The sequence below is a fragment of the Vicugna pacos genome, chromosome 31 (genome assembly GCF_048564905.1).
Source record: "Vicugna pacos chromosome 31, VicPac4, whole genome shotgun sequence".
Lineage (NCBI taxonomy): Eukaryota > Metazoa > Chordata > Mammalia > Artiodactyla > Camelidae > Vicugna > Vicugna pacos.
This window is the reverse complement of record NC_133017.1, coordinates 17604424-17624342: the sequence shown is the minus strand read 5'-3', so window position 1 is coordinate 17624342 and position 19919 is coordinate 17604424. Positions and strand designations below refer to the sequence as shown.

General features: G+C 50.4%; 1 protein-coding gene and 1 long non-coding RNA gene across 2 annotated transcripts; one reads left to right on the top strand and one right to left on the bottom strand.

Annotated features, from left to right (window-relative positions):
- Positions 1-679: 679 nt before the first annotated feature.
- CLU (clusterin) lies at positions 680-15005 on the bottom strand. The gene is made up of 9 exons (XM_006203288.4): positions 14852-15005; positions 11212-11343; positions 9821-9969; positions 7331-7501; positions 5381-5792; positions 4185-4286; positions 2040-2269; positions 1178-1347; positions 680-952 (listed from the first exon to the last, which is right to left on the bottom strand). Exons 2-9 carry the CDS (start codon positions 11303-11305, stop codon positions 943-945), a joined length of 1338 nt encoding a protein of 445 aa, XP_006203350.2. The 5' UTR covers positions 11306-11343; positions 14852-15005; the 3' UTR covers positions 680-942.
- LOC140690563 (uncharacterized) lies at positions 11341-15339 on the top strand. Its single transcript, XR_012065864.1, has 2 exons — positions 11341-11554; positions 14180-15339. It is a non-coding gene; the product is annotated as an uncharacterized lncRNA (long non-coding RNA).
- The last annotated feature ends 4580 nt before the right edge of the window (positions 15340-19919 follow it).

Below are 19919 nucleotides of genomic sequence, written 5' to 3'. Positions count from 1 at the left end.
TCAAAACAGGAAGGCTTCATAATTTAATGTTAAAATAAGGAGCACGGTTAGTCAGGTCCACCTGCTGGCGGAATTGGGTGCTGCAGGCCAGTTATATTTTGGACTGAGGGGTGAGTCGTCATCAAGAAAAAAGCCAGGCAGAGGGGAAATTCCTGGGGTCGAGGGAAAGATAGCAATGTTGTGTAGACTGACAGTGGGCAAACAATGCCACCTTCAGGAAGGTGCCACAGGGATTCCACGCTCTTTTTTGAAAAAGAAAAGTTCCTCATTTTGTGTTTGGGGGACATTTTCCATAAGAGAACTATCAATTACGTGTTAAAGTAACTGGTGTACCTTATTTTTACTATTTCTTCACCCTGATTTTCAGTGTATTCCCTTAGGAGGTCACTCCCACCCCAGTCAGAAGAGGTATCTGCTTTATAATGAAATGGAAAAGATTCGCTTTTCAGAAACGGATTTTAATTGGCTTTTGGGACACATCACTCTTCCTAAAAGCAAGAAACCCTAGAACTGGGTCGGCTTCATCATCCCGCTCCTTCTGTTCTCAACCATATGATGCTCTCTGTACCATCTGAGCCATTGCTTTTTCTTTTCTCCTTCTTTTGTTTTTCCATATCAAAAATGAAAGTGTGTGGAAGGTTAAAAAAAAAAAACAGCATAAAGAGGACACACCAGAACATTCAGATTACAAGGCGGTTTATTGAGTTAATGGCATGCAGGGAAGCTCTTCCCATGATCAGCGAATGCAGGCATTAGAGTGTGGAGTCCAGAGGGAAGAGAGTCTGGGGCCAGGGGTGGGGATGGGGTGGGGGAGTCAGGAGGGCCTCTAGCCCGGGGCCTGGTCACATGGTGATGTGCAGCGATCTCTCTAGGGGCCTGTGGCTCATCTCGGGGGCAGCGGGACTCAGATGCCCCCATATGTAGAAAAGCAGTGTTCACATCTCACTCTTCCCTGAAGAAAAAGGGTTGAGGAGGGGATAGTCACTGAGAAGTAGCAACAAACACTCCCATTCTTACCAACCCAGAAAGAACATTGTCCAAAAGAAAAAGAAAATTCCCAGACTTGCTGGCTTCCCGCTGGGCTCAGGCTGCTGGAGCGGGGACTCGCCCTTTTTTCCGGCCCCCTCCAGGGACCTGCTGGGCCGGGAGGGGCCGCCAGCGAGGCCCGCACACTCACCGGTGCTTTTGGCGATATTTCTGCAGTGCTTTCTCCACCACGGTCTCCATGAACTTAGGATTGGAGACTTCTTCCGGAACCGTCACAGTGATGGGCTGGGAATCAAACAGATTCACAACCACCTTGGTGAGGCCGGAGGGAACGCTGGGGTCGGAGTTGTGGGAGCTCACCTAGAAGGAGAGGAGGCAGGAGAGGGGCGGAAACCGTGGTCAGCGCAGACTCATTTGGCAGCTCAAATCAGGCTTACTTCTGAGCAGCTGACCCCTTTGCTTTTTACTAATCTCGACGTCTGTACCACTCTGCGAACAGAAATGCCCTAATTCAGAGACACGTGTTTGTGGGTGTGAATTCCATCTGTGAATGACCAGCCCCGGGGGAGCCCCCACTGAGTAAAACGTGGTTTCCAAGCCACCATGTCTCCTTTGGGCAGCCACTGGGCAGGCAGTGGTAGGAGACGAATCCAGGGAAGGGAAAAAAAAAGTTCCCCGCACTAGAGAGAAGCTTCTCATCCTGGGGAGAGAACAGTGGGCCAGTTCATGAGCCATCTGCAACGTGGGGTGGGGCAGCAAGAAGCTCTGTGAAAAGGGCCCTGGCCCCGCAGCCAGGCGGTCAGGGGCAGAGACCCAGGTGATCACCCCTCGGTTATCTGACCTCAGTTTCCTCACCTGGAAAATGGGATCATGAGGCTTCCATGCACCACTGTACCTGAAGGTTTTGTTTTCTGCCATTCAATATATGCTTAGCCAAAACCAGAAGTGGTCCCCTTTGGCATCTTCATCCCATTTTACCCACAGGGAAGGAACACGTCACCGCTAGACCACACCTAGGGCCCAACTTCTGTGTGCGGTCAGGACAGACTCACCGTAGTGACCTGGAAATACTGCTGGCCTTCGCCCTGCGTGAGGTTGGCCAGCCGGGACACCCAGCTGAACTGCTCGTTCAGCTGTGCCAGCAGAGAGGACGTGTTGAGCATCTTCTGCTGATAGGACTGCAGCAGCTGGTCGTACAGCTTGCTGAACTTCTCGGCCAGCTGGAGGGACGTGTTCAGCTCCTGGCGCAGCTGCATCTGAGCAGGGTTGTTGGTTGAACAGTCTGCCCAGAGATGGAAAAAATAACAAAACAGAACAGTAGAAATGTGAAGAGAGGGCTAAAAAAGGATGAAAACACTAACGGCCACCAGTTCGCACAGCCGGGACCTCAGGAAGGGCTACTCTAAGTGACCGCTGTCAGGACGAAATCGGGAGCTCGCCCAGGAATGTAAGTCAGCCCGTGCTTCCTTCATCCAGAAGGTCCGGTCCTGGTAGACGCTGTCAGTGAGAATAAACAGTGTCTTAGTGACATCACTGATTCTTCTTTGGGTGCATTTTTCTCTCCTTAATTTTTTAGAAGTATCACGAGGAGAGCGCATCAAACCCAAGCAAGTCAGGGGGAAGGAGGAAGTCTTTGTACACTTCACAGTGGCGGCTGCAATCATTTCTATTCAAATAAAAGAAAATGTCAGGTGGGGCAAGACACAGAATTACTAACAGGAAGCCTGGCTGAAAAAAATATGTAATGAATAACCTTAATTCTTCTTACCAGGGAATCATTGAAAACTCAGGACAGTCACTGAGAACCTAGTCTGGAACAGTGGCTCTCGCCTGGGGCAGTGTCACCCAGGGGTATTTGATAAGGTCTGAAAACATTTTTGGTTGTCACAACAGGGGTGGGGGGTGGCTACTGGCATCCAGCGGATAGGGGCCAGGGATGCTGTTAAGCACCTTCCAGCGCACAGGGCTGCCCCCACGGCAAGGAATGATCTGGTCCAAAATGTCTGGAGGTCCCAGCAGCTCACACTCACATGCTTGCAAGCACCTTAGAGAAGAGGTCTTAAATCTTCCTCAATGAAGAACAGAAAACAGCTGTTTCAGGAACCCGTGACTGGTGATCGCTAAGCTCAGTGCCAGGGGCACCGATCTGAGTCTGGGCACCTGCACGTCTAACGTGGCTTCTGACTGTGAGGTGCCGTGAAATCGATGCTCTTCCAGCCCTGCTGTTTTACGAGGTGAGCACATCAGCCTCTTACCGCACTTGTATTCGTTCTGCAGCGGCTTCTGGAGTCACAGGAAAGAGGCTAGGAATATTTAACTAGGTTCTGAAGGCCTAGCCCGGAAGGGTTAAGGAAGAGCAAAGCCACAAGATCGATCCACTACGTGCAAGGGAAACAGTTAACTCTTTCTGCGCATAGATGATTGTGAGCCGGGAAGGGTTATCTCCAAGTAGGAAGAATTTAGCCCCTCTGATAAAACAGAAGCAGAAGGGAGGCATTTTCTTTGTTTCAGGGACCAACCAACCAAAGGGAGTGCTGTGTCATTGTTGGGAAACTAAGGTACCACGAGGCGAGACCCACGTGCTCAGGGGAGAGAACACAGCAGCCCTGGCTGAGAACGCATCCCAGACACCCTTGGGAAGGGGCGTCGTGTGATCCTGGGCGGGTGACTGAACCTTTCTCTGAGTTTCCTCCTCTGTAAGAGAGGGACCATAACTGTAGCCGCCTCGGTTATACTGGAGAAAAGAGTAAAGGTTTGTCAAGTGTTTAGAACGCTGTTTAGTAACAAACACATGGCCACAGTTTGTTGAACAGAATCGACGCTGTCTAGAATTTCAACTGCAGCCAAAAAAAATAAATAAATAAGCATTTCTACTAGGTTTGTGCCCCCCACCCAGCCCACACGAACAGACTAACTGGGGGAAATCCAAGGATGACAGCTTTTTTGAGACTAACAGAGGCCCCACCTGCAGACAGCCCGCTGGCCACGCCGGAGGATGCGGTGGGCACTGTGTATTCTGCCTCCTGTCGCCGGGGCAACCCTGCATCTTAGCCCCCAGCCAGAGATGAGGGCCCAGGTGGAGCAAAGGACTTGCCCCAGGGCTGCAGCTGGAAGGCAGCAGAGCTGGCTTTCCAACTCCCATCCGTCTGACCGCACAAAGGCAGCCCCAGGGAGGTGCCGGGGCCCCGGGGACTCACCCACAGACAAGATCTCCCGGCACTTGTCGCACTGGTCCTTCATCCGCAGGCACCCCGTGGAGTTGTGGCGGATCTCCTTGCACACGGTGCGGTTAGCATTTTCTGGAAACACATGGAAGGGGGGGTTCATGCTGAGGGACCACTCGGAGCCACGCTGGGACTGGGCCACCCCCATCCCTCTGAGCCCTTCCTCACTACGGTTCGGCCCTCTGAGATGGTTCTGCGGGCAGAGCAGGTTGGAATCTGGTTATTTGCCCGCAGACACAAGGGCGTGCTCAGGGCTACCTGCAGTGGGACCAGGAGGTAGTTCTCAGGGCTCCTGGAGCTGAGTGTGGCCTCCCTCCCACCCTCTCCACCTGGCGACACCTGTCCCGTCTCCACGCTCCCTTTGCTGTTTGTACTTCTCCTTGGCATCCTAGCCCCATTTTCCTCTGCATTCTGTCTGGCTCATTTCTCTCCCCCTGGCGGGTCGGGAGGACCCCTGGAGGTGGGCACACGGTCCTCATTAGAGCCTCCTTACAACACAGGGCTCCCTGCTTGTGGATATGCAGTAAACCCTTGTTCAGTTCCATACCCTCCTGTATTTCCAATCCATTTCCAGCCAAATCCCAGTGCTAGTCAGACTGAAGCATTTAAGAGATGGGGTTGGCCAACAAGTGTCTATTGGTTCAATGAAAGAAATCACTTCTAAACATTTGGGCTTTTCGTGTCCGTGTCAGAGTTCATCCAGTCAAAAAAATATTCACTGTGTGCCCATCCTCTACCAGGCCCCTAAGGTTAGAGACACAAACAGCCTTCTTGACTGTAGCATGAGCTGGTTATGTAACTTGTTCCCAGTTTATCCACGGCGTGCACATAGAGCCCCTAAGTTCTCAGAGGGAGGGGTCTGGTTCTTGAGAGGGGGTACTGATGTCGTGCCCACCAGCTGCTGGAAGGAACTTGGTAAACTTGAAAGACCACAGGTTCCAAGTCCTGCAGGACTAGATTGCACTGGGTCCTAACTGTTCAGCTGTGAAACCCGGGACACCCTCCTTTACCACCCCGTCATGGTTTTCTCTCCATCAAATAGGGATGGTACCGCCCTCACAAGGTCGCTGGGGGGAAACTGAGATGGCATGCCAAAGCCTGGGCATGGTGCTCAGCATCTAACGGGTCAGCCTCTAAATAGGCTGTGAGGTCCCACCCCTCTTTCTAACCTCCTGGGAACTCCGCCGTCGGGAAGTGATAGGGCATGCTATGGAGGTGGACGTCCATGGCCTGTTGGGCCCGGTGTATCATGTCGAAGAAGGGCTGGAACATGTTGTGGAAGCTCAGGGGTTCGAACATGGGGAAAGGCATTAAGTTTCGGGCGAAGCGGGACTTGGGATTGAAGAAGAGCGATCTCCTCTGGGACGGGCCGAAGGGTGAGTAGAAGAAAGTGTCCTGGGGCCCCCGGCTGAAGAAGCGGTCCTGGAAGAGCTCGTCCATGATGCTGGACGCGCGGGCGAAGCTGTCCTGCATGACGTCCATCACGTGGCTCTGCTGCCGGTCGTTCTCCAGCAGGGAGTCAATGCGGTCCCCGTTGATCCAGAAGTAGAAAGGGGAGCTCTGGTTCAGGAACTCCTCGAGCTGCGACAGCAGATGGACAACCGTCAGGGGGAGCTCCCCGCCATCTCAGCCTCCAGCGCCTCTCCCTTGTCAAGATGGGCCAGGCCTGGCCCCTTACTGGCTGCACCCAGACCTGGGTCCACTCAGTGTCACAGCAGGTGGCGGGTGGAAGGCCCATCTGGGACTGGCTGCCCATTGCTGAACTGTTCGGGCCAATGCCCTTCCACCCACTGACCCCAGCAGGAAAGAGCTTAGGAAGGCCTGTGAGGCTAAGAGAGTCACGAGGCCCGTCACATGAGACTAGTCTGCTGTCCTCTTTGGCCACCAGTGACCCCCACCCCTGCTCCGCCAAGGGCCAACTCAAACGATTTTAGGGAAGGGCCTGCAGGGGAAGGTGGGATCGACATTAATGGACCAAACAGTCTTAATTCGTCTGGACACAGGGCACTGCCACACCATGGAGCCATTTGTTACGTTACGCAGCTCATAACTGCCGGAGGAGAGTCTCCTAAGGTGGCAATACCTGGCACGCGTGCTCTTCATGACTCCACATTACTGCGCTCAGGGCAGACATTAACAATTGATCGTGGCCCACATGCAGCCAGAACTAATTAATTGCATCCGTGATGCACAATGAAGCTATGATACTGTGATGTATAACAAGAAATATATATTTAGTCTTTGTCTGCTTGCAGACAAAGAGGTCCTAAAACCCCTGAAATTCCCTGTGACAAGAGCAATAAAGGTGTCTTTTGTTAGGCAAGTGACGTGACTCTGGGAAAGCACCTAAGGGTAGGGGCTGGCTGCCAGGGATGCCAACCAGGAGACTACAGGGTAGGACTTTTCAGCCCCAACCCCTGATTTCCAGGGAGGGGAGAGGGGAAGGAGGTCTGGTTAATGACCAATGACCAATGGCCAACGAGTTGAGCAATCACCCCTATGCAGTGAAGCCTCCGTAAAACCCCAAAGGACGGGCTTGGGGAGTTTGAGGTGGTGAACATACGAGCCAATGAGGAGCTAGAGAGGGCCGTGCAGGGAGGGGGCACAGAAACTCCCCTCTTTCCCCACCCCTTGCTCATGTGCATGTCTTCCATCTTCCATCTAGTTGTTCTTGAGTTATGCCCTTTTATAGCAAACTGATAAATCTAGTATGGAAAATGTTCCTCTGTGAGCTGCCATAGCAAAGTGATGTTGGACCCAAGGAGGATGTTTCTAGTAAGTTTTAAATGTTATAACAACTCAACGAGGAGGTTATGGGAGCCTCTAATCTATAGCCCGTTGGTCAGAAGTGCAGGTAACCACCCGGACTTGTGACTGGCGGCTGGAGTTGCGGGGCGGGTAGGACTTCTGGGGGACTGAGCCCTTCTTAGCCTGTGGGGTCTGATGCGGTCCCCAGGTAGACAGCGTTCTAATAGAGTTGAACTGGAGGACACTCAGCTGGTGTGGGAGAATCGCTTGGTGGGGGAACCCCCACCCTCGGATTTGGCTGCAGAATCAAAGAAGCCTGTATCCTTCGGGTCTCCTCACTCCGCACCCTGAGCCTTGGCTCCCCTGTTCACCTGCTGGCCCACCAGTCCCGAGCCGCTCCTGCAGACACGCGCGTAGAACTTCATGCAGGTCTGCTTCAGGCAGGGTTTGCACTCCTCCCACAGGGCCGTCATGGTCTCGTTGCACAGCCCCTCGGATGCCTTCAGCTTTGCTTCGGAATCCCTGGTCTCACTTAGGGCATCCTGCAGGAGGGCACAGGCGGGGTTAGCCACAGAAACCACAGGTTTCCCTTTCCCAAAGCTGGCAGTGGTGCCGGCCCCCACCGCCCAGCCAGGTCTTCTGGCCACACGGGGTGCTTTTTTCCAGCCCCCAGTTCTGGCTCGATGCAGCAGGAATAGGCGAGCTTCCGAAAGCGAAGTCACAAACTACTATTAACTAAAGCTCTCTAACATGACCGTGACATTTGGCACAATATGTCTACAAGAAGCTATCCCAAGGAATTCTTGCAGTAAAGGAAAAATCCATATGCCTGAAGAGATTTGTTACAATATCTGTTTATGGCAAAAAAAAAAAAATGCTGGAATCAACCTGCATGCTCAAAACTAGGGGACAAGTTAAGCAAATTGTGGTACCTACAAAAATCAGAGGACAGCATTACAACAGATGTTTGTAATAAGTTTTAAAGATTCTAATAAGCACTTTTTTATGTTAAAAATTCACAATTTTGAGTACAGCCGCTGTCAGTAAAATACAGAGGAGGAAAAGCAGTAAAGAAATTTTAAAAATAAAAATATTAATTAATTAATTAATTAAAAGTAGTAAGAAACAGATCAAATGTTAAGTGAACTGTAAAAGAGTTATGGGAAAACTTCCTCTTCTGCTTTTTTTTTACATTTTTTTATTGAGTAATAGTCATTTTACAATGTTGTGTCAAATTCAGTGTGGAGCACAATTTTTCAGTTGCACATGAACATACATATATTCATTGTCACATTTTTTTTTCGCTGTGAGCTACCACAAAATCTTGTATATATTTCCCTGTGCTTTAAGTATAATCTTGTTTATCTGTTCTACATTTTGAAATCCCAGTTCTCTTCTGCTTTTTGATATTATAATCTTCACAGATGAGAGTATTACTCTTCAAAGAAGAACTGAGTAGACCATCCACACCCCAAAGCAAAGCTGCACTATGACGCTCTGACCAGGAGAAGGCTGAGTTATGTGAGATCTCCCACCTGCTCCCCTGCTCTGTGCCGGGGAAGGCCACCACCCCTCCTACTGGGCCAGTGCACGGCTATGAGCCACACTGCCCACTTCCTTTCTTTCCAGTTCACAAGCTCCTCAATTAACACGTAATGGTGGTAGAGGGTGAGGCTCAAGTGGTAGAGCGCATGCTCAGCATGCACGAGGTCCTGGGTTCAATTCCCAGCGCCTCCTCTAAAAGTAAATAAGTAAATAAATCTAATTACCTCCCCACCCACCGCCAAGAAACCTAAATAACTTACTCTTCAAAAACAATTTTTTTTAAAAAGCCCACAGTCTGTTCCTGGATGTGGTGGGATACAGATGAGACAAAAAAAAAAAAAAAAAAAGAAGAAAAAGAAGAAGAAATAATGAAGTCTTTTCCCCAACTTGACGGGCTCTATCATAAAACCTGGATTGTCAAATCTCAGACTCCAGTGAGAACCACAAAAATTCGAGAGCAAGAATTGCTACTTCTGCGTGGGCTCTAGGAGGAGTCTTATGATATGGCGAGAACTAATACTGATGCCCAGAAAGGGCATTACATTGCAAAGAAAGTTAGAGCTGCATCCAGGCCAACATTTCCTTAAGTGGTTTCTATGGAATTGCGCTAAAAGCTATCCATGAAAAAAATAAGTAAATAAATGGATTCGCTAGTCAATTCGATTTGGAAAGCACTTGGGTGAAATGAAGTCACAGGTGCTTCTTTACCGCAGAACTTCTCCAAGTCTTCCGAATGCTTTTGCTCCATGCGTTATGGGTCGTGAAAGTGGCAGCAGGAGTAGGATCTTAAGATTCTCTTAGGGAGACTCTTGATTTTTTAAATAAGCCGTTTATTGGTACAGTGCTCGTGTTTTGTATGTTCAGTCCTAGGCCCAAGTATCCCTTTATGAAGTAGTCCAGAACTCCACAAAGGCGTGGGCAATGCAGTGTGGCCTGTTGTACCCCCAAAGGTATCGCCCCGCCTAGTAAAGCTTCCTGAAGGTAGAATGCCATCCCCTTCCTAACCCGTGACAGTGACAGCCCCCACCCAAAGCCTGCCTTGGAGCTTACTCATAGTCGGGGTTTAGAAATATCTGTTGATGTGAATCTGGGCAGCAGGTCCTGGGCCAGGCTTGTAACAAAACCAGATCCAAGATCTCACCCCTTGAAGCTTTCAAAAGCAAATAAACCTTTCCTATTTGTTAACCACAGCCCCAGTATCAGCTGACACAGCCTGGAAGGACTGCAGGTCACCACGGCAACCCGGCAGGGCACGGGGAGGAGCGATGGCCACTCCCTCCCCTGCAGCAGAGGGTCAAGGTGGGGGTCACCCTTACCTCTTTCTTCTTCTTAGCTTCCTCTAAGGTGCCAAGCAGTGTTTTGCGCTCTTCATTTGTCTCCTCTATCAGGGTCTTTATCTGCTTCACCTCCTTGAGGGCATTTTTAATTTCCTTATTAATGTACTTATTCCCCTCAGTGGACATTTCTGCAAGAGAAGCGCAGGGAGGTAGATGAGGCAAGCGGAAAGGATGCCATTGAGGATATAATCCTGGGACTAGCCAGAAGGGTCGGGAAGGCCAGTGGATCTAGGGGCTGCCAAGGCCGGGAGCTCCCCTAGCAGGCAGCCTTTGGGCCCTAGCTTTGCCCTGACACAGGTCCGTCACAGGGCTCATGCAGACCCAGGGACTGAGAATCCATACACCCACCCCGCTGTTCAGAAATGCAAACCATCGGTGCAGACACACACCAGAGGAGGGACGACCCAGTCGTCCCCTGGGGCTCTGGAGAAGGAACCTACCCAGCTGCAGATGAAAGTTTTCAAGGAAAAAAAATCCTGAAAGTATAGCTGAGCATCAAAAGATAAAATATTATTCTTGTGGATACAAGTCTTTCTGGAATTCAGTTTAACCAAACATCTGAACCTCTTTGTCAGGTGATGGGGACACAAAGATGAATTAACAGCACCATGTCTCAAGGAGACTTGATCAGACACAACCCTGTGCAATGAGACAATGTCACCGAAGTGCTGACAGAGGAACAGCCGGCACTTCCCTGGTGCTTATCCTGGGCCAAGAGCAGAACCGGATACCACATGTACGGCTTTTTTTAATGCTCCGGCACCATCTTCATGCCATTGTACAAATGAAGATAACAGAGTCTCAGAGAAATGGAGACACTCATACAGCGGGGGAGGCAGAGCCAGACTCACACCCAGGTCTGATCTCAATGTTTGGATTTTTAACTGCCACCCAACTGGTCAGCTAGGAGGACGAGAGTGGAGCTGAGGGAGGACAGGTCTCAGAAAAGGCCTGGCAGCAGAGGGACCACCAGCTGGCTGCTAAAGAGGACAAGCGCTCGTGGTGAATGACACTTCCCCTTTCCTGAACTGGAGGACTGATTTTCTAAGTGGAAAGGTGGTAGGTACAGCTCTCAAGGGCTATGGAAACTCAAGAAGGGCAGATCCACAAAGGCCCCAATGGTCCAGGCTTGGTGGACCTTCCTGGAGAAGGTGTGGGCTCTGGGCCTGAGATGCAGTGGCCAGAAAGGGCTTGGGACCCACCTGAAACTGCCTAGAAGCCCACCTGACCACAGAGAGCCTAGGCCAGGGAGCCGGCGAGAGAGGGCTCAGAGAGGGGTCCGAGCAGTGCAAACCAGATCCAACGCACAGGATAAAGATGGTCTTTAACCCTGACCAAGGCGACGTGTGCTAGGACACCTGGTCACTTACCCTGGAGCTCTTTGTCTGAGATGGCCTTGTCACCCAGCACCTGTCCATTCTGCCAGGTCAGCAGCAGCCCCACCACCAGCAGCAGAGTCTTCATTCTGTCTCCTTCTCCGGTTCTGGAATCCTAGCACGCCTCTGTTTGTAGAGAACAGGGGACTGTCATGGTAACAGCTAGACAGCCCGCTGGTTTCTGGCCCAGCCTGCTGCCTGCAGTGGCCTCCCGGGAGCCCTGCGGAGACCTCGCCCCTGGCTACCCCCTCGGCTGGCATCACTTTAATCCTGGAGAAGTGACAAGAAAGGATCAGACTGGCCACTGGGCACCTTCAAAGGAAAGCGGAGACAATGGGTACGGGGAGGAACCACAGGACAGCAGCCTAAAACAAAAGAAACAGGAACTCCAGAGTCAGGGCCACCAGACTCCAGTCCAAGCTGCCCTCTCCCTCCTCCTCCTCCCTTCCACTCCCCCGAGCAGCTGACCATGCCTGAAAAAGGCACACGTGATTTCTGCCTCCAGAAAGGGCATTATCTGATGATACCTGCTCACATCAAACAAACCCTGAGAACAGCTCTCTTGGGTCACTCAACTGGCCTCTCCTCTTCCCCTAAAGTGGGGGCTGCAGCCCAGAGTGCAGCCAGCCAGCTGCTGTGTGCATCACCAACCCTGCCCACATCAGGCATCACCAATCAGTCATAGCGCTGTCCACACCAAGCCTCAACACCACCTGAAACTGCTTTTCAAGAGTCTAAGGCAGTGATGGCTCAGACCCTTTGGGTCTGTACAGGGAAATAAATCCATTTTCCATCCCTAGCCTGTGACTTGAGGCAGGATGCATGGATGGGAGTCCAGCAAGGAGGGGAGGACAACTGTCTTCAGGGAGCAGAGAGAGAGGAGAAAGCCAAAAGATTAACTGGGGGCGGGTAGGCAAGGAGCCTCCCCAGGAGAAGTCCCTCTGGGAGAACGTATCCCTCTGCTCTGCCAGGTCCCTTTCACGCAGCTGGTCCCTCCAAGCCCGCGGCAGGGTGTCTGCCAAGGTCCTCCCGCAGCCACCCGGCTGGCAGCCCTGAGCCCTGGACCAGCTGGTCTTACACAATGGACCCTTTCCCAGAAGCTGAAGTTGTTGCAAAATAGAAACCCTCCCCCTGCATCCCCCTCCACCAACTGCTCATCTGAATTCACCCATTTTCCATAACAGAATGGTAAGGGGGTCTCCCCTTCCGGAAATTGTGCACATCCACAGGCTGCTCTCAGCTAAGTGGGCCCAGCTGGACCCTTGGTAGAACATGAATAAGGAAAGCCTCTCCTTAGCTGGGTTCCCGAGCAGCATAGGAAAGGCGAGCTGGGTCACTGCCTTCCCCAGAGACGGGGTGGGCGGCGGAGCCAGGGCGCTATTTCAGGCCCGCCAGAAAGTCTGTTAGGCTCTGCCCCAGCTGCTCACTGAGGCCTGAAACGCCTCAAGCAGGGACAGAGCCTTTGTCACGCCAGAGAGACAGCCAGCAAGAAACACCCCTCCAACAGAGGCCCCCTGATAGTGAAGACTTCTGAGAAATTCATACAGGAGATTCTGAAAGAGGTTCAGACCAGAAGACAGGGCACTGGGTCCTGAGGAAAAGAGAGGCAGGGAGGCCAAAGGCCAGAGCACTGCATGAGGAGTCTGGAAATTCAGCAGTCAGTATGAGATCTTCCACCAGGAGCCCAGGGGCTGTGGGAACCATGGAGCTCAGAGATGGAAGAGATCAGTCTCTTGCCCAGTCCCTCCACCTCAGATGGGAGGCTGAACCAGAGACAGGACGGGGCTCCCCAAGGCCTGCAGCACACTCATAGCAACCCCAGGATGGGAACCCAGGCCTCGAACCCCTAGTCCAGTGTTCTTTCCTTGACATCAAGTCACTTAAATCTCTGAGCCTCAGTTTCTTCATCTGTGAAATGGACCTAATATGGACCTCAGAGATGGGAATGTATTCTGTAAACACAAGGGTCTTATGTAACCATAAGAAATTCTGACTCCTTCAAAATTTGATGTAGGACCAATCATGGGCATTGGCAATATCTGTTGGGGAAGTGGGAGGAGGTGGCATATTTGGAAAAGGACAGAGGAACTGAAGTGGGCACACAGATGCCACCTATGATCCCCCCCAACTGCGTGGCTTTGCCTTAGTGAAAAGATCGGCTCCTTTAAAGCACCTGTGAATTACCTGGGAGTCTTATTATAATGTTGATTCTGATTCAGAGTCCGCTTTTCTAACAATCTTGGAGGTGATATTGACACTAGTCCAAGGACGACAGAACAGCAGCTGTGCAGCCAAACTGCCTTCCCTTTGCACTGACTCACCTCCCCTCCCATCTCCATCTCTATCTCCTGGCCAGGGTGCCTGGCTGCCAACTGCTCTGATTGAACAAGCCATCCCAAGGCCCTCCTTCCCCCAGCACTAGGGGACAGCCTCTTCGCCCCCACACAGGGAGCCGTTGGGGGTACTTGGTCACGCAGCTAGTAAGCTGGGCTTTAGAGCCCAAAGCGCAAGCTCCTTTCCTCCTGCCTTCCCAACGGTAGAACACTCACAAAAAAGAAAAATGAGAAAATCATTCACCTGTAATTCACACCATCACGAGGCAAACATTAACACCGTGGTATAGTTCCTTCTATTTCTATGCATTTTTATACAATCAGACCCTTTGCTTTCAAGCACACTTTTGTGTCTGTGTAATAGTCCTTTTTCTGATGGACTTTATTTTGCCATCCCGCAAGGCTGGGCATTTCAATTGTCTGTAATTTCCCACGATTATTATAATGAACACTCTCGCAGGCATCCTTTCATAGTATATGTATTTACTTTTAAATTCCTAACCTCACTCTTAAATGAATAACAATAATCAGCTGCTGCTGCTTTTATTTTTTTTAAGTCCAGAAATTCTGGGAGGTCAAGGCTTTGGTTCTAATCCCAATTCTGACACCTATTTGACATTTATCTTCAGAGCTGGTCCTAAACCTCTTCAGGTTTCAGATTATCATCTACACAATGAGACAGTGGAATCGGATGTCTGAAGTCTGATGGAGGCTGTGTGACGTTTCTCTGAGGTGCCCTGGTGCATTAGGAAGCAGAAACAGTAGGATTTAAGGAGCGGCAACATATATTTAAATCAAAACAGCATACTCATAAGCATCCAGAGAACCGGAGTATTCCGGAGCAAACAAGATGACTCGTGAGCGCAGGCTGACAACCATCACTGGAGATCAGTACCTTCCCAAGGAAGATGCTGCAGGAAGGCTCTAAGCGCAGGCGGGCTCTGCTCACTAGCCTGGGCCTCCGGCAATAGCGTCAGTCCTTCAGTCTCACTTTCCACATCTTTACAAAAGGAAGATCGTCACACCTGTACTGTTCACCCCACAGAGCTGTGCTTGGAACTAATGAAAAAAAGGGCCCTTGAGTCCCTGCCTGTGCGCTGACCCCAGCAATTCGGCTCGGCTGCGTGGCGATGGCGCTCCAGCCATCTCCCTTCCCTGGACACCCGGACTCCATCCAAAGCGCCCCTCTGACGGCCCTGTGACTACCGGCGGTCGTCCTCTTCTCGCCCGGCTGCCACCCCCGCCCGCCCATCGGTCCCGCGGGGCTCTGCGCAGGGGCAGGGAGGGTGGGGACAGCTCACCGGTCAGCGGTGCCCGGTGCCTGCGCGCTCCTCCTAGCGACGCCGCGTGCGGAGCGCCGTGAGGCGCCTGCATTTATAACGCTCTGCCCGGGATCCACCCACTGTGGGGCTGGCTGCAAACCTGCATGACTCACGCCCAAAGAATGCCGTGGAAAGCACCGGGAGCTTTCTGGAAGCTGGCGCGGGAGGGGCTGCGGAGGTGCGGAGGGGGCGAGGAGGCGGGGAGGTCCGGTGCAGCACCCGGCGGGGGGCGCGGGGGGGCGCATGGGCACCGCGAAAGGCTCCAGCGGGGACAGACCCTGCAGTGCCGGCGCGCCCCGCGCCCCGCTCGGCGCTCCCTGGGGGCTCAGAGCTGGGGCACGGCGCCCCCAGGAGGCGAGAGCCCGAGTTAGCCTGCACAGGGGCTCCCCGCTCCGCAGGGGTGGAGGGATGCACTGCGCCCCTGGCTGGTGCCTAGTCCCAAATAAAATCTCACGGTTCTGCTGCCCGGTCGAACGTTAATCTTTCGCATTAAACATGCGCCACCCCTCTGGTTGCGTTTAAGTAGAACAGCTTCAGGATTAATGAGGGTGTGATGGAGAGGCATACTGCGTTGGAGGGGAAAACATGGGAAGGATGAAATGCCAGCTTCTAGAACCACCACAGCGACCTGGTGGTCCCTTGGCAGACCTGCTGACAGGGAGGAAACAGAGATGCATGTTGGGGATGAACAGAGCATCCATTTGGGGAACTAGAAGTTCCCCCTGGCTCCTTCATTCCTGGACTTTAAACAGGTATTGTCTCAGTCCACTTGGGACCCAGCCAAGCAGGCTGGGCTTCTTGAGTTGGGACCTCGAAACCCCACACTTGGTTTGATGCGCTCTGCCCAGGTCCTGAAATTCTTAATAGTTTTTGAACAAGGGGCCCCGTGTTTTCACTTTGCACGGAGCCTCGCAAATTATGCTACTGGTCCTGTTTGCAAGGGGGCTCACTGGTCTCCCAGTTTCCTCTACTGGCAGAAGGAGGCTTGTATCTGGACTCCCTTTCGGAGGGGACTTTGCTGTGTCAAAGGGATGGAAGCTGTCACACCGCCCTCTGGAAGGGAGCGCCCCAGCCCAGAAGCCCCTCAGATATGGCTACTTCTTGGGGGAAAAGCAGAGCTTCACATTCTGACCCTGAGGATGTTTGAGCACCAGGAGAAAGGTCAAGGAGTTGGAAGGTGGTTCTTGGGTTTGGGTTTGGGTTTGGGTTTGGGTTTGGGTTTGGGTGGCCAGCTGAAAACCAATGAAATGAAGGGCTTAGAGCAGAACTATACAGCCAGGGGCTGAGTTTTTCTGCTCACAACTTTCGAGATGCAGCCTAAGGCCCAGATCCTGGTTGGCCAAAGTCCAGGGGCAACTAGGACCCCACCCTTTTCAGGAAGGAACACAGAGGGGGCTCCCAGGCTTGTGAAGGTTGGGGTAGGGGGTGGGGGGACCGGAGATTGCAGCGTGCAGTTCTGACTACATGCTCTGCCAGGAGGCTCTGGTGACCTTGGTTGGACCAATGACTTTAACCCCCACCTCCACCCCCGGTGCTCGGTTCTCAGTTTCTTCTTTCTGGACAATGAGGAATCTGGACTGTATTGTCTTCAACCTAACTTGAGTCAACACCAACTGTGAGAAGATCATCAACCCAGAAGGAAAAAAAAAATCCAGAGAGAATTTGGAACAATATTTCTCCCCTAAGCCTTCACTTTATCTTCCTTAAAATGTCTACTTATCAGTAACAGCTACATTTTCTCTGGAAACTGCCTCCTCCTTAACATTCTATCAATGGTCGAGGCCAGAAGAATTCTTTTTGAGCATGGTCCTTGCAACTTTTCTGTTCTGTGGCTCTCCCATCATTCTGCACAAGAGGCATCATCTGTGATAATTATATTTTTAAAAATTAGATTTTGGAGGATGGACAAGGAGATCTGTCTTAATTGGCTGAAGTAGGGGAAAGGAGGAGAGGCAGGAAGGGTTGGAAGAAAATAACATGATTCTCAGCCATGACTGTGGTCCTCTGGGAATGATGTCTTGATCACTCCAGCTCACCGATAAACAAACAAGTTTCAGAAGACTAAAATGTAAGGAAGAGCATGCCATAAAGGCATCACTGGATTTTGAATAGTCTAAGTAGATCTCTGAGGCCAGTGGGTGCAGCCCTCACACAACACTTGATTCTTAATTCCCCCTCCCCCACCATTGCCACATTCCCACAAGGTGGTCGTCTTGCCTCTGTTTGACTGCCCTCAATAATGGAGACCTCACTACCTCTTACAAGCAGTTGTCTAGTAAAGCTGTCAGTAGAGTTAGCAGTCGATAGAGTCTGTGGAGTCAAAATCTGGCTCCTGCAAGGAATAGCTCCAAGCCCGCTCTGTCCTCTGGAACCACATAGAGAAAACCCAAACCCTCTCCCCGCTGCTAGCCCTTCAGATATTTGAAGGCAGCTCGTCACTCCTCTCAGTGATTCCCCGGGCTTATCGTGGCCGGCTCTGGCATTGTCTGCAAGAGATCCCCCCAGCCCTTTGGCCTTGTGGACCTTGCCTCTCTTGAACCCTGAGCCTGCCAATACCAGGGGGACTGACCACAGAGCAGAGCAGGACCACCTGTTCCCTTCGCCCAAACACTCAAGATAAGCTTTTATTTAGCTGCTGAGTCACTTGGCTGATTCATATAGACTTCATCATCTTTTTGGCAGACACTGCTGTTTAATCATTTTTCTTTCATCATGGACTTAGGCAGTCGGGTTTGGGGTTTTTAAGCTTGATTTTTTTCTCTTGGAGTGGGGGATCATCAGGGAGGGAGAAGGGGGAAAGAAAAGAGCTTTGCATTGATCTCTTCATCTCTTTATGCTTCGCCCACCGTCTCTCCCCTCCTGTATGATATCTTTGTTCTGCACCACCCCCACCCCCACCCCCACCTCCACCCCGGTCCAGCTCAGCACCACCAACGTGGCAGCTTAACCACCACTGATAGAAAGGGAACAAGCTAGAAATGGACGAGAGCAGTAAGTACTTCATGGCCTGTAATTAAGAACCACTCTCCAGGCTCTAATTATTATTTGGATATATTTTGTCAATTATAGGCTGGTGAAAAAATCATGAACAGAATTATTCACAATAAAAATTAGCTTACAGCTAATGCAGAGGCATTCTGACTGCTTGTCCAAGGCCTTCCTAAAGTCCAGAAACATTCACTCCATCAACTGTGTTTCCCTTACCTTCCCAAATAGGATCTCTTTGGGGAAAGATACAAAGCTAGCCTCCCCTGAGTTGCTTATCGTGGACCTATAAGGAGGCAAATATTACTTAAACCATCTTCACTGTTAATCATGCTGTTGATTGCCTGTGTGGTCTATGCAGTCGTCCCTCGGTATCCACTGGGGATTGGTTCCAGGACCCCCGCAGATACCAAAATCCAAGGATGCTCAAATCCCTTACAGAAAATGGCATAAAACCTACTCACATCTGTATACTCTAGGTCATCTCTAGATTGCTTCTAACATGTAATACATTGTAAGTGATATGTAAATACTTGTAAATGCAATGTAAATACTATGTAAATAGTTGCCAGGATCTTAGTAAATTCAAGCTGTGCTCTTTGAAATGTTCTGGATTTTTTTTTTTTTTTTTTTGGTTCTGTGGTTGGTTGAATTCACAGATTTGGAATCTGCAGATACTGAGGGTTGACTGCATCTCACTCCAGAGGTGGTCAACTCTAACCTTTAGCTCTCGTTCTTAGACTAATGTTTTTTTTTTGTTTTTTTCTAATTGGCCCCCAGATCTGCTCAGGTCAAATCTACTTTTCCCACAACCACCTGGGATCCAACGAATAATTATTTTGGTCAGTGGTTCTCAATGGAACTGTAGAATAGAATTACCTGATTTAAAACGTATCCATGCCTGAATCCCACCTCCAGAGGTCATAATTGAGGTGATCTGGGGTGCAGGTAGAAAGAGCACCAGGATTTCTTAGACCCTCCAAGTAGTTGTAATGCACGGCCAATGTTGAGGACCACAACCTTCCAGTTTCTGAATTCCTAGCTTACACTTCGCCCTATCTGATGCTTACTGCATCTCTATTTCATTGTTAGAGAATGTGGTATTACTCTCACTTTATAGAAGAGAAAACTGGGGTCAAGGGAATCTTAACAGGTTTTTGTTTACACTGAGCTGAAATCTGCTTTTTTATAACTTATTTGTCCTCTGTGAGACAGCTCTTCAAGCATATGAAAACAAAGATTCCATCTCAACTTGAATGCGTTTCCTTCACACAGAGTGAGCTCATCCCTGCCCCGAGGTGCTCCATTTCATCATTGTCCCTCTAGCGTGGCTTTAGGAACAACCACAAGACATCAGCTTTGGCTGGCCAGGTGGGAGGGCAGTGAGACAGTCACCACATGTGATTTGATATGAAACTCCCTGCATCCCCAAGGCACCCTCTGCTGACTTTTATATTATGTTGTAACAAACTGTGCTTCTCAAATTGGTTTGCACTGACCCAGGGGCAGGCTATGGTGTGCTGGCTATACACAAAGACACGGAAGCAGTGGGCTCTAGTTTTACTCAAAGATTTAGACAGAAAAGTTAATATTTAGTGAGAAATCAATGTTCCTTCTCTCTCTCTTACTTTCATTTTTTTTCTTCCTGTCTTTTTTTAGTTCCTTTCTAAATCTCATGCTTCTAAAGAGTGTCTATTTATACGTACATCTGTATTTAGAATGCATGTGTACATTACATATGCATAATAATATTACCTATATATGAGATTTTTCTTTTTTCTTTTCTCTTTAAAATAAATATAAACTCAGATTATATCTATTACTTTGCAACATGCTCTTTTCCATTTAATAAACGATTATGGACAGCCCTCCAAGTCAATGCATAGATAGATCTTTTCAGTAGCTACATGTTTTATTTGGCTGTTCTCCTTTTCCAGCTTTTTCTGTTACTAAAGCTGTGCCACAACGAACAGCCTTCTGCCTGTATCCTAATATGTTGGTGCCTTTATTGGTATGGGAGATTCTCAAATTGGTATTAAAAGAGTGTCAGGTTAAGGGTAAT

Excerpts from the sequence above, each read along its gene's own strand:
- CLU (XM_006203288.4), bottom strand. The coding sequence starts at position 11,305 with ATGAAGACTCTGCTGCTGGTGGTGGGGCTGCTGCTGACCTGGCAGAAT. Across the intron at positions 7,502-9,820 it reads AAGCTAAGAAGAAGAAAGAG|GATGCCCTAAGTGAGACCAG; the intron begins GTAAGGGTGACC and ends GCCCTCCTGCAG. Across the intron at positions 5,793-7,330 it reads CGGGACTGGTGGGCCAGCAG|CTCGAGGAGTTCCTGAACCA; the intron begins GTGAACAGGGGA and ends CTGCTGTCGCAG.